Source organism: Canis lupus, chromosome 24 (genome assembly GCF_048164855.1).
Source record: "Canis lupus baileyi chromosome 24, mCanLup2.hap1, whole genome shotgun sequence".
NCBI lineage: Eukaryota > Metazoa > Chordata > Mammalia > Carnivora > Canidae > Canis > Canis lupus.
In genome coordinates, this window is record NC_132861.1 from 44,381,332 (window position 1) to 44,399,261 (window position 17,930).

Sequence of the window (17,930 nt, forward strand, 5' to 3'; positions counted from 1 at the left end):
AGTGACCAAAATGGCCCTTATACCTCCTCAAATAAAAATAGGCCTCCACCCAAGCATTTCATATCTCTGTGGCTTCGATCATCTATGATCTATGGATTCCTACACACACCTCTGCTCCAGACCTGTCTTCTAGATTCATTCCTTCTAGTGCCTGAAGACGTGTAATCAAAGATCTGAAAGCCATCTCTGTTTGGATGCTATATTAGTTATCTATTGCTGTGTAACAAACATCCTCCAAATTCAGTGGATTAAAACAACCATGACTTTATTTACCACTTCTGTCAACTTTAAAATATGTCTAGCCTACTTATTTCTCTCCATTTCCAGGATGCTCACTCTAATCTACATTCCTATCACTTCTCACGTCAAATAGGGGAACTCTCCTGCTGGCTTCCTTCCTCCTGTCTTGCCCCCCTCAGATCCATCTTCTACACTTCAGCTTAATGGGCATTGCAAAAATGCAAAGCCATACGGCTTTCCTACTTAAACCCAGTGCCCTCCTGTGGCCCTCAGCATGAGATCAATGCTGCTTGATGTGGAATATAGAAGGTTACCTCCCACATAGTTGTATAATACCCACCCCCCACACACACACACACTCTCTCTCTCCCACCACATTCCTACCACACCAAATTCTGTTTGTTTACTTGAATTGTCAAGCTCTCCCAATTATACCTCTGCCTTTACACATGCTTTTGGAAAAAGTTGGAACTATACATAGCTTGTGATTCTGCAATTATGTTCCTCAGCAGAAACCTACAGAAATGAGCACTATGTTCAAAAAAAGAAAAGAAACACATAGAAAAGCAGCATTATTCACAATAGCCAAAATCTTAAAACAGCCCAAATAGATTTTTTTATGGGTTTATCATGGATTATATCTACAATAGACTACTACACAGAAGTGAAAAAGCAAAATGAATAGAGATGACTCCCACAAATATAATGTTAAGAAAGGAAGCCTAAGTCTCCTACCCCCATCCCTGTCAAATGGGAGAGAGACAGATAAAGAGCAAGTAAGAGAGAGGGGCATGATTCCATTTATACAAACGTGTATTTCAGAACTGGCAAAATTAATCATCAATAGTATTAAAAATCAAGTGGTGGTTAACATGAGTTACGTGATGGAGACAGTTAGTGGGAGGCATCACTAAGAGGTTTCCATGGTATAAGTAATCTTCTATTTCTTGATCACGGTGACAATTACCCAGATATGCTCACTTTGTGATGATTCAAAATTTATGATTTACCCATTTTTATCTATGTACATTATACTGAAAATATAATTTTTATTTTTAAAAGAGCACAAAGTGGGGCTCCTGGGTGGCTCAGCCAGTTAGGCATACAACTCTTGGTTTTGCTTGGCTCATCATGTCAGCATTGTGAGATAGAGCCCCCCATTGGGTTCCATGCTCAGGGTGGAGTCTGCTTAATATTCTCTCTTCCTCTGCTCCTCCCTGCTAAAACAAATAAATAAATCTTTAAAAACAAAAGAGCAACAAATAATTCATCAAAGGATGAGAAGAGAAAACAAAAACAAACCCCCCCAAAACCCAGAGTCCAGAAAGGCACAGATGAAGGGACACAGTTAAGCAGCAGGATAGGAAAGAGGTCGGAGAGAGGGGAAGCTTCACCCCTTCGGTGGATTTACAGGGAACAGGACTTATCAATAGTAGTGAAGGGTGTTTATTCCCTTTGGGGGAGACAAATGAAAATTCTCCATTCATTACAATTTGATCCAGGAGCAGAGCTACCCAATCATGGAATCCAAATGAATTCCTGTTCGGTATATCTGGTGGATATAAAGAAGGAAAAGCCATTCTTTAACTCGACAGTTGAACAGCAAGCCCAAGCAAGGACTAACTATAACCAGGCATCTGACATAATAGGTAATGCTGATTGAAAGAGTGAGTAATGTGAGTCACCAGTTCCAGGCAAGGGGCTGGGACACGTCATCAGGGCCCATTAAGGCAGTCCATTTGGCCTTGGATGGAAGCGAGAGGGGAGGAACCAGTACCATATGCAGTGAGCTCAGCAGGAGAAAGTCCCAGTGATCAGAAAAATACCAAAAGACAGAAATGGTAGATTTGAGTATTAATGTGTAGGAGCCTACTTCTAAAACAAAAAAAAAAAAAGAAAAGAAAAGAAAATATGGTGGTAGAAGTTGAAGAAAAGGGGAAAAAAAAAACTGGAGAGCCAAGAGATTCATGAAAGGAGATGAAGAAGGAAGCACATGAAGACAAAGAGAAGTATAGAGAGATACCATTGCCAGAAAGAGAGGCAAAAGTAGGGGAAAGAAGCAGAGCCAAGAGGAAGTGAAATAAATTGAGAATAAAAGATAGAGTAGCATGAGGGCAGGGGTAGGAGGTCCCATGAGAGTGGGGAAAGAAAAACGTTGACAGATTGGGCAAAGTTGCCCTCTGTCCATGAATTCTATCACCTTTAGTTTAGGACTGGAGTAGCCTGCAAGTCACACACATTCAAGTATAGATCAGAGTGCCCTGAGTTAGCTTAGTTTCCAGGTCTTTCTAGTGTTCTTATTGCAGGGTTGCCTGATATGTGGGCTCATTGGCCCCACCCTGAAGCTAAAAGATTTTGCTCCTCTGTGCAGTGATCAGCAGTGACTCTGAAGAATCCAATGATGGAGAGGAGCTCCCAGAAGCCTCCACATCAACACTGGAAAGCCGGCCTGGTAAGGCTGTGGGAAAGCAGGCTTTGGCTATAGGAATCTGAATTAAGAACTACAGTTTGATGCATCTAATTTTGGGCCTATTCTGTGTGATAGATTCAGTTTATCCTGGAATCCCATTCTCTGCATTTATTTTACTTGACCTTTTAGGGAAATAATCTAAAAAATCATTATATATGTATACACACACACACACACACACACACACATATATATACTTTTTGAAAATGAAGCCTATTAATTGATAGGTGCTATTTATTAATACACATTGTACACATATATTGATTATATAGCAGAAAAAGGCTACCAAAATGATGATTTTGTTTTTAAAACTAGCTAGTTTCTTTGCTTATAAGGTGTTGGATTTATACAGTGATTTCTATAGGGAACAGAAAGCTAAATATTACTTTACTAGATCATATTGTCATCTGATCACAAACTGAATTGTGTCAAAGGACAACTCATCCGGCTATCCAGTGTTAGCAGAAAAAGGACTCAGATAAAGTACTCTAAAACCCAACATAGTGTTTTTGGGAGTTCTTCAGCAACCCATGGCATATATAATGATTTTTCCAAGGATTTTTGCAAATAAAACCTTACTTTTTAATTTACAAGAATCTTAAGGGGTAAGCAGACCAGACATTGTTATCCTTGTTTTCTAGAGGAAACACAATCACATCAGTGTTCCAAGGTCTTCTACAAAGCCTCATTGTCACACACTGAGACCCCTAAAAAGTCCTATTCCTTTGTGCAGTGACCAATAACCTTGACTCATTAGAATCAAGTGAGAGAGGAGAGTCCCAAGAAGTTACCTGCTCACGACTTCAGATTACACTAAGTAAGAACATTAGGATTGCAACCCTGGATGACAAATACACAGAGTCGAAATCCCGAGATCTGTTTTCCTGATGAATCTTGTTTTGAGCATGCTCTATATGCCTTGGTTCTATTACTTCCAGGAACTATTTTCTGCATTTAGTTTCTCTGGCCCTACTGGGAAGTGTGGAAGGAGGCAGGAAGGCATTATAAATTGTTGTTTAACAGCATGGGCCCACTTGATTGATATATAGAAAATGTAGCAAAAATATGCTGGTAAAAATGACAAACTTTTACTAAACACTATCATGTATTAATGCTAAAGAGTTGAAATAATGTATTTATTCTCTACCGATATGCTTTATATTCTATCCAACATAGTAACTACAGTATTCTTCTACTTGTTGACAATATTGTCATTAATCCCAAACTTAGAAAGCCTTCAAAGAACAATTTGTGCTGCTGTCTAATTATTGATGGGAAAATGATCTCTGATCAGCTATTCTCAAACCCAAATTACTTAAACCATTGGTTTATATTGTGATTTCTTAAAGAGCTTTTGTAAATAAAGTTTTATTTTATTTTCATAAAAACCTTAACAGGAAGACAGAGTAACTATGTTATCCAGCTTTATAGATAAGGCAGCTGTGGCTAATAATGTGGAAGAGCCACTTACAAATTGACATGGAAAGTGAAAAGAAGAGCCAAGCAGGAGCCCATCATTATATCCCAAGCCACCAGAACTGGATTCAATTGAAGGAAAGAGAGAAAAATCATCATAAAAATATTATTGTGATTGCAAGCCCGGTGAATTGTCACAGAATTTGTAAGACTATTGCAAACAAACAATTGTCTCTTCCCTTTTATTTTATAGACCCCGTGGATTTCAGAAAATCACCTATCTCCCAAGAAGGAGCTTGGAAAGTAGGTAAGGGCAAATAAAAACTCTTCGTGGTTACAAATGAACAGCATTTTCTACAAAAGATTCATTCTAATTCTTTGCCATATCCTTCAAAGTAAAATATAAATTCGTTTTAATTTAAGATGCTTTATATTTTAATTTTTGTATTAATTAGTTAGGCTAATGGTTGTAACAAGTAAACCCAAAGAAGTCAAGGGTTCAAACACAATAGAATTAATTTTTTTTCAAGTAAACATTCCAAGGAGTTTTAGATGAGAGAGGGGTGGGACCCTATTTCAAGTGGGGTTCAAGGAAGCAGCCAAGTGGGAGATCTCCCTTCTTCCATACCAGAGTCCTAAGGTGTCCTGGGGGTATACTTGTCTTGGGTTTTTAGAGCTTCCCAAGTTTTTACCCTCTTGATTCCTTTGTCATACACGGAGACTTTCAAGAGACACTTGCTTCCTCTGCAGTGAAAAGATTTGATTACTCTTCAGAGTCCAGTGAGGAAGAGGAGCCCATGAGAGCCTCGAGCTCAGCACTGAGAAGCAATCCTGATGAGGAGGGTAAGGACTACCATCACTAGGCTCCCAGGCACAAGGAATCTGAGTATGGAATTCTTTCTTGTTTCTAGGGTATTTTACTCTGATCATCCTCCATAGACTGGGATCTCATTCCCTGCATTGATCACATCTGGCCATTTTGAAAAATGCAAAGAGAGAAAGCATTATAAATTCAGGTTTGTAAGGTGGCTCTAGTTGAATGGCAGTGCCATTTTTACTACATGCTTTCAGGTTTATTAACCCCAAAGTACTGAATTACGTAATGATTTCCACCCCTGCCCACTCCTATTTTGTAGAGAGCAGAGAAAATGGGTATCTGCCATCGCTTGATTTTGTTGCAAACTTGCTCAAAATTCAAAAGACTCTGATTATTGACAGAGGGAAAAGTTTCTAGTTATTATCATCAAATTCAATTTATAACTTTTGACAGAAGACTCCAATATGACATTGGCCCATATAACGATATTTGAAAATATCTTCACTAATAAGATATCTTTTCGTGTTTATAACAACTGAAAGGTAGGCCAGATAACTATTGCTCTCTCTACTCCACAGGTGGGGAAACTCTAACTCATAAACATTTAAAGATCTTCTATACATTATATATGGAAAGTTACTGGAAAAAGCAGAACAGCCTGGACTCCTAGCAAATATCCATAGTCTTCTATTCAAAACCTTTGAAGCCAGGCATAAAATAATAATCTGTTAGAAAGACAATGTGGTTCATATCCTATATATTACCAAAAAAAAGAATCTAACAGAATCTGGGACAGAATCCTACTCTCAAATATACATACAAATGACCTTGCAACGAGTCTCAAATATATTATATTAATGTTCCTGCAACAAATTGGTGAATTCGAGCAGCCTGGGTAGCTCAGTGGTTTGCACCACCTTCAGTCCAGGGCGTGATCCTGGGAACCCGGGATCGAGTCCCATGTCGGGCTCCCTGCATGGAGCCTGCTTTTCCCTCTGCCTGTGTCTCTGCTTCTGTGTGTGTGTGTGTGTGTGTGTGTGTGTGTCTCATGAGTAAATAAATAAAATCTTAAAAAAAAAAAAGAGTCTGTTTTCAAATTGGTGAATTCACACCAAGTGTGAGAAATAAAAATTTTACATAGATTCATGACAGCTCAAGTCCAGATTCACTGCTGAAGTAGTTAGCTGAAAACTTATGGGAAAAATACGGATTTTCAAAATTTCTTTGATTTTGCAATTGGGGCCAAAGGATTGTGGTTCTCCGCTCCATTTAGTAGTGATATTTTTCCTTTAGATGGGAAGAGACAGAAATGATTGTCATAGTGTCTTTCTAGTCCAAATCCTGTCTACAGTGTAAGTAGTCATAAGATTCACAGCTCTTAGTTGTAGATTACTGGTTGTGTTTTCCTTTACTTTCTAGATTCTGCAGATATTGGAAACAAATCTTTTTGGGGAATAAACAACAGGAAAAGACGTAAGTGCAATTAAAACTCTTGATGTAACAACTTTCTTTACTACAAAATCTTTGCTCAAATTTTTTGTTAAATCCTCTAAAATAAAATTACTTGTAAATTAATTGATTCACATTATACATTTTGAATTAGGTGGGCTGGATTAATTGATACAATGTGTAAGCCTCAAAAAGTTCAATGGCACAAATACAATACAAATATATTCTTCATTTGCCTAAATAAGATAAAGTAACCCCTGGAGTGGAGGGTGCTCTGCTCTGTAAGACTATTGAGGGTCCCAGTTGATAGAGGCCCTGACAACTAGAAAATGTTGCTTCCACAGACTCCCTGGATAACCAAAGGAACTGGAAGAAGAAGTACGTGCCGACAAGCGGAAAGGGTAAGACATGGTGAAAAAAGGAAGTACCTTCCATGGCAAAGTTGTCCCCCAGCCCAGCCCTGGGGGTGGTTCCTGGAGCAACTTTGACCAACAGGTCAGATGGAGCCACAGGGTAGCCTGGCAGTAGGAGTATTCCTAGCTCCTAACTTCACTCTCCAATTTTCCTTTTAAAGAATTTTGTACTAGATTTGTTCCTAGAACACAGACTGAGACTTCTAAGAAATTTTATTTCTTTCTGCAGGGATCAGCAGTGGTAACTTTTCAGAATTACATCGTGCAGAAGAATCTCAGGAATCTTCTAACTCAGTCCTAAGAAGTGGGTCAGGTAAAGAAGATTAGGATGCCAAGCCTTGGCCTGCAGAATGTCAGGAATTAAACGCTACTGTTTCCTGATGCATTTTATTCTCAGCACCTTGAAGACCTGTATCCAGTTAATCCTGGGAACTCCTTTTCAGCATTTTAGAAAATAGAAGGGGACAGGAAATTATTATAAATTCATGTTTAACAGGATGAGTTCTATTGAATAAATGTATGTAATTATATACTGCTGTTGTGGAAGAAATGAATAGCAAAATGGTGGTATCTTTTTAAATACCTACTGTCATGCCTACTAACACTAAGACCTTAGTTTTCTATAGTGGCATATTGATTGACATTAAGGTCATTTGTAATTGTAAAAGCCTCAAAAGACAACTGGCTCCGCTATGTAATTACAGACAGAAATAAAAGCGTCAGATCAACAACTTTCAAACTTTAGTATAGTTTTTGACAGTTGCCCATCATATTGTAATTTGATTATACTGTGTTATTTTAAACTACTTTGGCAGATAAGATCTTACTTTGTAATCACGATATCCTTAAGATTTAGGCATGCTAATTCTTGTCATCCTATTTTGGAATAAAGAAGTAGACATTTGACCAAATTCACCAATTTGGCCAAAGGTCAAAAAGTATGACTCTTGTATATAATAGGCAGGAATATAAGAGCTGTATCCCATGATCAAAATCCAAAAAGGAGGTACAAAGGAACTGATATATAGTATCAGCAGTATGTATCAGTGCCTGATGCAAGAAAAATTTATTTTAACAACTAGATAGGTAGATAGATAGAGATTGATAGATAGATGATAGATGATAGATAGATAGATAGATAGATAGATAGATAGATAGATAGATAAAAATGAAAATCATAAAGAAAAAAAAAGATGGTAGGAGTGGTGCCAGATATAAGGAATACAAAATACCTGGAAGGGAAGAGCCAAAAAGGATAAATACAGAAATAAAAAGGAACAGAGATTAAGAACATCATTGATGAAAAAGAGAAAAAAAAAAACACAGAGCACAAGAGAAATCAGGGAAATGGGGAGAGAAGCTCATAGAATCAAGTAATGGTGATAGAAATGTGTAAAGCAGGGAAATGGTCAGAAAATCAAGAAATAATGAGAAAAATGATATGTGACCAGATAGGAAAGATGACAGAGCACATCTTTGTTGGATATAAGGTGTAGTCATCAGAGTGGGTATTTTCTCAGCTCATCTGAGCCATGAATGTAAATGAGCATGACAACATCAAAGTGGTCACTGTCTATAGTCTGTCATTTCCTTATTTCTCTTCAATGTCCTCCTGTGAATTCAAAGCTCCTCAGATGAATAGAGAAAGAAGGTCAGAAGAGATGCCAACCTATAAGCACCTGTTGGTGCTTACGTTACATTATTATTATCTTTTATATATGATATCTATTATCTATTATATAAGCCGTTACATTATTATTATCTTTGTTTTCTTGTCTGCACAGAGGAAAAGCTCTTCTTTCTTTATCTTACCTTCCCCCTAAAACATTGCATGTACATGCAAATGCAGACACACATGCACACAACTCCCATACATTGTGTAAGGTTTGGACTACTTTCAACAGGTTTGAGGGAGTCAAAAGAGAAAGAAGAGCTGTGTTCCTGAATGGAGGGAGGTTAACACTGAGTGGAGCATGTAAGGAGAAAGAATGGAAAAGATAGGCTGGGTTCTTCAAATGGAAAAACATCTCACTGAGTATGCTTCAAGTATTTTCAAGTGGAATGGAAATGGAATCCAAATATCACCAGATTGGGGGGTTTTGTGGGGGAAGAGTGTTGATTTTCAAGATACTCTCAGAAGTTGTACCAGAAACATGGCAATAGAGTCCATGACTGGCTGAGTCTTACAATGTAGAAAGCCCGTAGTGAATTGGTAAAAGTAATGGTGGCCAACAGTGTGGTCAGTGCCAAGAGTAGTCATTTGGTCATGATGAAAGTAGCAGTCTATGAAATGAAGCTGAATATAGATAAAATATAAAGACAAAAATTGTACTTGTAAAAACAGCTAAAATATCAAGATAAGATTAAGAGAAACAGACTGAAGCAAAGAGAAAATGGAAAAGGAAGTGACAGTAGAAAGAGGATTACTTCAATAATAAAATGAGATTCAGGGATAGAAGCATAGAGAATTGATGGAGTGGGGTATATACATCGGGAATAAATGGAGAGGAGAAAGAGGAGGCACACAGAGAACCATGTAGAGAAAGAGTTAAAAAGATGAGATAAAAAATGGCAGAGTGTAAAAAGAAGAGAGGCAAGATGGAGAAATTGTGGGATCTGAAATGGGACAAAAGCAATGTTGGTGCAAGTGTGGTTCTTAGTAGCAGTGGCTTTACAGAGCAAGGCGCTCCCAGGTATCAGTGTCCCCTATAACTCACCCAGATTACAAGAGACCTTGTCCAGGCATTTCACTCATTCCTATGGTTTCAATCACCATCCACAACTTAATAGTTCCTAAACATCCATTTCCAGCCCAGCCCCGTCCTCCAAGCATCTAAACTCATCCATCCAAATGGCAGAATGACCTCTGTCCAAGGTTCTGAAGGTCCTAGCCTTCCCCACTTTAGATGTCTTTCAAAACCTTCAAACTCAACACTTGCAAAACTGAGCACATCATCTTCCTAAAACCAGCATCTGCTTCTCCAGTATTCTGTTTCTAAAATACACTATTAATTGCCCCATTGTTTTCAAATTGAAATTCACAGAGTCACCCATGACACTGTTGTCTCCTCAATTGACACACCACATCTATCACCTAACTCTATCAAGTCTTCCTTTTAAATGTCTCCAGCTGTCCTTTAATCTCCACTCCCAGTGCTGACGCTCTAATCCATATCTATCTCACTTCTCATTGTACTAGATTTACAGGATCTTGTTCTCCTTCTAATCTTCTTCCCACCAGATGTATTCTAAGTGATTTAGCTAAATTGATATTTCAAAACTGCATCCAAAGTCCTTTAATTTCCCTTAGGACTGAGTCAATTCTCCTTCATGGGGCCTCCAAAGCCACTTACCTAAGGGCTCCTGCCTCTTTCTCCATCCTTATCAATGTTCCTTATTCTTTCACTTCATGCTCAGATATACTAAACTCCTTGTGGTTACTTTCATTTGCTGAATCTACATACACTTCTTTACACACACTTCTTCATATTTCAATATATTCACTCATTTGTTTCTGTGTCAATTCCCTGGTCGTTCATAAAATTGACAAGCATTGATGCTTCAGTAGTCTTCTGCCTGAATTATTATCAGCACCCATCTCAGCGCCTGGTACATGAAAGGGGTTTAGCAAACTTACTGAGTGAGTGAAAAAAAATTGTTCACTTCCTGTATTCTAACATTTGGAAATATGTCTGTCAAAAGTTACTTTATTATAGTATTTATACAGAATATTTACAGAAACTATTTTAATAATTGAATTTTATATATACAAATATATAAATGTAATAAAATAATATTTCTGGAAAAGAATAATATCACATAAAGTAAATATAAGAGTATGTGAAAATGTCAGAAATGGTGGATAGGAAAAGCATATAAAGAAAAAGTAGAAGAACAGAAATACAGATTTAGGGCAAAGAGAAAAGGATAAAAGAGAAAAAATAGGTTGAAAGGAAGGGCAAAAACAATGGGGAGCAAACAAAGAAAGTGATTTCAGAGGTTGAGACATCTTTTAGTGGAGGGTTTGGGGAAGGGAGGATCATTAGAAGAGAAGAGATGCAAATGAAAACTCTTTACAAATCATAATTTAGGAGCAGAGTCCCAAGGACTTGGAAATGAAGAGTGTTCATGTGTCATGTGCCTTTCGAAAGGTATTTCAAGAGGCCAAGGAACAAGGACTGAGAATAGCCAAGCATCTGACATGATGGGTAAGGCTGCCTGAGGGTCTTGGGGTGGAGGTGGTTCTGCTGATACCACAGACCCTGGGTATGTAGTTGATCAGAGTTCAAGGACATCAGGCAGCTGACCAATGGAATGACCAGTTATGGAAGTTGAGGGGTCACAGGGTCCTAGACTGCACAATGTCAGGAATCTGATATCAGAGATTTTGTTTCCTGCTGCACTTGACTCTGAACACACTTTGATAAGGAAGGAGTACATCCATGCCAGAGTCCCATTCTCTGCACCTACCTGACCTGAGCCTTTTGGGAGTGGCAGGGAGGCAAGAGATCCTTATAAAGTCATGTTGAACAGGGTGGATTGACATGGATGATCTAGTAGAAACACACTGGTAAAAATGGCAGTATCTCATTTACTAAAGTATTGGATTTATATAGTGACATCCCACCCTTGTCCGTGGAATGAAGAAATCCAAGTGTTCTTCAGATAATAGTGTCACTTTGTCACAACCTTGGAAAAGCCTCAAAAGACAAATGGTCCTGTTACCTGTCAGGAAACAAAGGCCCTAGATAAGTATTCTTAAACTCAGCATATAGTTTTGAAGAATGCCTTCCATAGTTGACGAATGTAGTGATTTCTCATTAACTTTTGTAAATAAGATCTTATTTCATTGTCATAAAAAATTTAAAGCCTGAACAGGATAACAGTTGCTATTCTTGTTTCATGAATGAAGAAACTGATGTACTTAAGAAATTAAGAGCCTTTTTAAAGTCCCAGAGAAATAAAGGACCTTAGATATCAATTCAGTCCCTGTCTGTTTCCTTTAGAAGGAAGACAGAGAAATGATACTCAGATCATTATAAACTCAAGCCTTCTGCAGTCTGAATTGTCATAAGATTTGTAATTTTTATTTCTAAATTACAGCTATATGACCACCACCTATTACTTTCTAGATACCATGGATATTGGAAACAATCCTACTTCGGGAAAACACAATGAGAAAATAAGTAAGAATGAAAAAGAATTTACTTGATTTTTATGTCACAAATGCAGTGTTTTTTTAATGCTATAATTTATCATTATTTTCTATGCCTTTCATAAGACAAAAAAAATGAATGCCTTTTTTTTAAATGAATGCCTTTTAAAGCAACTATTTTTTTCCAAAATGGTCATATCTTGATATTGTGTTTTATTCTGATTTTAAAATATCTTTCTTATAAACATTGGTATATGTCTTTGCAGAATTTTTCTCTGCATGTATTAAGTCAGTTTGGAATATATTTTTATTTATCTTAATATGGTAATTCTATACACTTTTCCCTTTCTTGCTTTTTAAAATTAATGTATCATACCTAAGCAGTAAAAACATTTAACATTCTAACTGAGCTATATATAGTCTTATTTGGTGCTTTCACATGCACCAGTCTTCATTTTGAGGGTGATTGAGCATTTTTCATTTGTTATTGGTCATTTGTTTTTCTTCTTCATTGAAGTCTTTGTCACAGAGTGTCGTGTCAGCTTCCTATTGTGGTGGTTGTCTTTTTCTTACATTGCTGAATGGATATAAAAAAGCTTATCTGGTATATACATTAAATCCACATTATATATGTTGCTAATATGCTGTCCCATTTGTTTTCCTTTCCTTTTGTTTATTTGTTTGTTTAAAGATTATTTTAGAGACAAAGAGAAAGCATGAGTGGGGGGAGGGGCAGAGGGAGAGAGAATCCCAAGCAAACTCCCCACTGAGCATGAAGGCAGACTGGGGGTTCAAACTTACCATCCTGAGATCATGACCTGAGCTGAAATCAAGAGTCAGATGTTTAACTGAACTATGAGGACCCTCCTATTATATTTTCCTTTTAGGCTTGTTAATGGACTCTTTTGTCCTAGAGATGTTATAAATTTTTAAGTAGTCAAATTTGTCAGCTTTTTTTCTCTCTGGCTCTTGGGTTTCCCATTGCTTTTATAACAGCCATTTTACCTGAAGATTTTAAAAACATTGTTCCATGTTTGAAATACCTATCATTTTTTTAAATTTTTTATTTATTTATGATAGTCACAGAGAGAAAGAGAGAGAGGCAGAGACACAGGCAGAGGGAGAAGCAGGCTCCATGCACCGGGAGCCCGACGTGGGATTCGATCCCGGGTCTCCAGGATCGCGCCCTGGGCCAAAGGCAGGCGCCAAACCGCTGCGCCACCCAGGGATCCCGAAATACCTATCATTTTTTATGTTTACATCTATAATTCCATGAGTTTTTCCTCTCTGCTTTCATGTGAGGTGGGAATTTAAAAAATATTCTCTACACTATTACATTGTGATTGAACCACCACTTTAATCATACAGTGCCTTTACCTGTCTATGTACTAGATTTTCTTTTGCAATCAAAGGGGTTACAGAAAAGAAGAGAAAGTTCAGAGGTAGCACCATCCTGATGACTCATTGAGGGTGAATTTTAGAATCAACTCAAGAAGATCCCCCACCCCCCTCCTTCCCAAGTTCACTGGAATCTCTGATTAGAAATGCACTGGGTGTTATTTGTAAGTGATGAATCACTAAATTCTACACCTGAAACCAATTTTACCATATATGATAACTAACTGGAATTTAAACAAAAAACTTGAGGGAAAAAAGAAGAAATGCATTGAAAATGCAGATTAATTTTGGGAGAACAGAGATTTTACCCACTTATATCTTATTTAATGTTCTTCCAATAGGAATTTTCTTACACTTTTAAAAAACTCTTATATGGTGTACCAATGTGTTTGTTACTATGGATATCTTTTTTTTCCCCATTACATAATACCTGGAGTGAATTTAAATGAGACAAAGCTCTCAAAATCTTTATTTAAGTAAAAAAATCTGTGGTTATTTTATTACCTGCTTGTGTGTGAGGAAATAAGAATGCCAAGGTTTTTTTTTTTCTGATTTAATATAAAACCTTATAAGCATTTATATAGTTTAGGGATTCCAATGTCAATCAAAATATGATGGCCAGTATCGAATTGCTGAATTACTATTTTGTGTAACACTTTATGTTAATTACATTGGAATTAAAATAAAAATTTTACAAATCTGATGGCCAGGGATACCTGGGTGGCTCAGCAGTTGAGCATCTGCCTTTGGCTCAGGTCATTATTCCTGTGGTCTTGGTATAGAGTCCCATGTCAGGCTCCGCATAAGGAGCCTGCTTCTCCCTCTGCCTGTGTCTCTGCCTCTCTCTCTGTGTCTCTCATGAATGAGTGGATAAAATCTTTAAAAAAAATATGATGGCCAGGTCCAAGAATTATCAAGACTGTCAATCAGATTTAAGGCTTCTTTGGAACTGGTTTCATGAGAAGTAGTAATAATTTCTAATTAGGGGAATATTACAAGACCCCTTCAAATGAACTGTTCCAAGGACAAATTTTTTAACAACTGAGAGAAGAACAATCTGGTAATGATTGCCGTATCTCCATATTTTGCAAGAGAATAAGACTTACCTTTTTGTGAGATTTCTCAATTTAATATTTTGTCAAATCATATTCTTTAAGTAGTTTATGGTGCAGAATGCTCTCTCTCCTTCCACAGCTATAAGTTGGGGGACTTTCTCTCCATCTCTTTCTGTAATTCCTTGTTAATTACATATATATGTGTGTGTGTGTGTGTGTGTGTGTGTGTGTATACATTTTTAATAAAGATTTCAATTAATTAATTTATTTGAGAGAGAGCATGAAAGAGAACACAAGCGGGAGTGGGCAGAGGGGGAGGGAGAAGCAGGCTCCCCACTGAGCAGGCAAACCAAGTCTGGACTCAATCCCAGGACCCTGAGCCAAAGGCAGACGCTTAACTGACTGAGCCATCCAAGCATCCTTCTTTGTTAGTTACAAAGACTTACATTTTTCAAATCTGATTTCTGGATTTCGTTAGATAGCCATATAAGAAATGCAAGCCCATAGAGTTCAGAAATACATAGTTGGCAGAAAACAGAGAAGCGCCTGAAAAGGATTTTACCTAAAAACAGTGAAAATAGATACATAGAGATTTTTTTTCTCCTATAGCTTCCTATCTTATTTCTTAAATCTGAATCAGCTTGAGATCCCCTGTGTTTTTTTATTTTCAGATTTCCTTTCTTGCCTTCACCTAAATACAGTGTGAATGATCTGTTCAGTATTTAGGAGATTGATGCTTATGATACCTTTTTAAAAAGATGACATCTTAATAATATTGTATACACATTATTACTTATAGGCTAAGTATTATTCCCAGCATCATTTAGATACTTTCTATATTTTTTCTTGTATCTCCAAATCCTGACACCCCTTCCTTATTCACATTTCATTTACCAGACCTCATCCTAATAGGCTTCATCATACTTCCCTTTTCACTGCTCTGCTTATCCACTGCACATTCCCAACGCTTCCACAACTTCTCTTTCCTTATAAATCAGACCACATCTATACTGACAACCACCAAAACTCAGTCTCTCTTCAAAGTACTTATTCTGGGTGAAGATGCACAGACATTGAAACTGCCCATGGGGGATCCCTGGGTGGCTCAGCGGTTTAGCACCTGCCTTTGGCCCAGGGCGCGATCCTGGAGTCCCAGGATCGAGTCCCACGTTGGGCTCCCTGCATGGAGCCTGCTTCTCCCTCCTCCTGTGTCTCTGCCTCTCTCTCTCTCTTTCTCTCTCTATCATGAATAAATAAATAAATCTTTGAAAAAAAAAAAAGAAAGAAAGAAACTGCCCATGATTACTTACTGCAGTAACATGAGGAATTTGGCAGAATGGAAGGAAGAGCCAGCTTTCGGGGTAATATGGGTGCTCCCCCATAAAGGAGTGTGGAAGGCTTCAATAGAGGATTAGATTTTTGAAAGACTGGACAAGCTCATGCTCATGCTAAAGACTGGATAGAACCATGTTGGCTGCAGATGAAGTCCCCATGGCTCCGTCTGAAGGATATGGCAAGACAATTCACAGTGACCCCTACTTGCACAGACTAAGGGGATGAACCTCCTTCTTTTTAAGCTCTAAGGTTTACCCAAAGGCAGAGTTGCAGCATGGCTCAAGGTATAATCACAACACTGATTCCCAGTGACACATGTGCTTATTGGCATAGCCCCCCAATGCAGAAATCTTGGGTACTAAATGCAAAGTGAGAGCCTCCATATTTCCCCCATAATAATGAAACAGAGAAGGGCTAATTTTGCAAGGTTAGGCCAGTGTTGTACCCCAAATACTTAGTATGTTTTCCTTCTTTAGCTGTCCTTGCTCTAGGTCAGAGGTACTAACATCACAAGAATTCCTTCATTCTGCTGTATAGCAGGTGAGAAAGACTCACCTGAAATAGTTAAGCCGGGGATCCCTGCGTGGCTCAGCAGTTTAGCACCTGCCTTTGGCCCAGGGCACGATCCTGGAGTCCAGGGATCGAGTCCCACATCGGGCTCCTGGCATGGAGCCTGCTTCTCCCTCTGCCTGTGACACACTCTGCCTCTCTCTCTCTCTCTCTCTTTTTCTCTCTGTCTATCATAAATAAATAAATAATTCTCTTTGTGAAAATTTGAATCTGCATATATAATTGCACAAAATATATACTTAAAGCAAAAATAAATAAATAAATAAAAGCCCACAGTAAAATAAAGGGAGGGGTAAAGAAATATCAGAAAACTACAAATTAGAAGATTGGAGTGTGGTTTTTGAGAGAGAGAGAGTGCGTGCACACATGTGTGCATATGAGTGGGGGAAGGGGCAGAGGGAGAAGAGAGAGAATTTTAAGCAGGCTCCATGCTGAGCTTGATCTCATCACCCTGAGATCATGACCTGAGTCAAAATCCAGAGTCTGATGCGTACCTGACTGAGCCACCCAGGTGCCCTTAATCCCTTTTTTTGAAGATTGGTGATTTTTTATTGTTGGCTTTTTATGGATAGTGATGTCATAATCAATGTTGTTGATTCATGAGGGTTCTTTATAGACTCCATTATGAAGGTGAGGCTTCCTCTGGACTGCATGCTCCCTAGGATTGAAAATATTGACCTTAGATGGAGCTATGGCCCTCCTGGCCTCACAGGTGGGGTGGGAGGCAGGTGGGTAGGATGCAGCATGTATGGAGAACAGTAGTAGAAAGGGAGGCAGATCTCTTTCCTGGAGCCTGGGCCTGAAGGGAGCTGAAGGGATCTGTCCTTGACAAACTGGTTTCTCCAGTCAAGAGGTTGGAGCTGGTGCGGCTTGTTGGAGGGTAGCCTGCTGTGATCACCTGATCATGGCCTTTCTGACAGGGTTCTTGGCTGCCTCTTACCTCCTAACACCTGGCAGACGTTGGCATCACCGTGATCAGGTGAGGAAGCTAGGAGAATATGGTCCCTTTCAGGCCACGTGGATGAATGCACTATTTGGGGGGACACCACAACTTCCCACTGCCGTTAGCTCCTTCCTGGTGATTTGGTGGTGGTATTGGTGGTGGTGATCCCTTCTCAACTTCCTGACATCCACCTATCGGAATGCCCCCGGGTTTGGACCTGAGTGCTTTCCTCATCTCTAATTATACTCTCTCCAGAGGGATTTCATGTAGTCTGGAAGCTATAAATTCCTTGAATATGTGAATGACTGCCAAGTATATTTCTCCTCCTCTAATTCTTCTCTTGAACTGTCATAAACCCAACTTCTTACTCCAAACTTCCCCTTGCATTCTAATAGGTGTGTCAAATTCGTCATGTCAGATTTCTTTATTTCAGTCCCAAACCTGTCATTCACTACCAGTCATCTTTATCTCTGTAAATGGCATGACAACTAGTCAGCTGCCTGAATCAAAAATGTAGAACGTATGCTTGATTCCTTCTTTTTCCTAACCATTCCCCATATCAACTCATCATAAGGTCTCAAACTATATATCAAATTTGTCCATTCTTTATTTGCCTTGCCACTTCCCTGATTCAAGCCCCATTATCTTGCATATGAAATACTGCAGAGT

At 38.4% G+C, this 17,930-nt stretch overlaps 1 protein-coding gene and 1 long non-coding RNA gene across 11 annotated transcripts in view; one reads left to right on the forward strand and one right to left on the reverse strand.

Annotated features, from left to right (window-relative positions):
- Window positions 1-17,930, forward strand: part of SP100 (SP100 nuclear antigen) — a 97,772-nt gene that overhangs the window by 44,067 nt on the left and 35,775 nt on the right. For all 10 annotated transcript variants that reach the window (XM_072796625.1, XM_072796626.1, XM_072796630.1 and 7 more), the window contains 9 exons: window positions 1,743-1,889; window positions 2,612-2,692; window positions 4,380-4,433; window positions 4,877-4,969; window positions 6,363-6,416; window positions 6,737-6,793; window positions 7,035-7,118; window positions 10,897-11,013; window positions 11,938-11,991. In XM_072796625.1, coding sequence (XP_072652726.1) covers window positions 1,743-1,889; window positions 2,612-2,692; window positions 4,380-4,433; window positions 4,877-4,969; window positions 6,363-6,416; window positions 6,737-6,793; window positions 7,035-7,118; window positions 10,897-11,013; window positions 11,938-11,991 — 741 coding nt within the window. The remainder of the gene's footprint in view (window positions 1-1,742; window positions 1,890-2,611; window positions 2,693-4,379; window positions 4,434-4,876; window positions 4,970-6,362; window positions 6,417-6,736; window positions 6,794-7,034; window positions 7,119-10,896; window positions 11,014-11,937; window positions 11,992-17,930) is intronic.
- On the reverse strand, window positions 1,024-16,879 carry LOC140616151 (uncharacterized). The gene is made up of 3 exons (XR_012016680.1): window positions 16,813-16,879; window positions 11,276-11,530; window positions 1,024-1,457 (listed from the first exon to the last, which is right to left on the reverse strand). It is a non-coding gene; the product is annotated as an uncharacterized lncRNA (long non-coding RNA).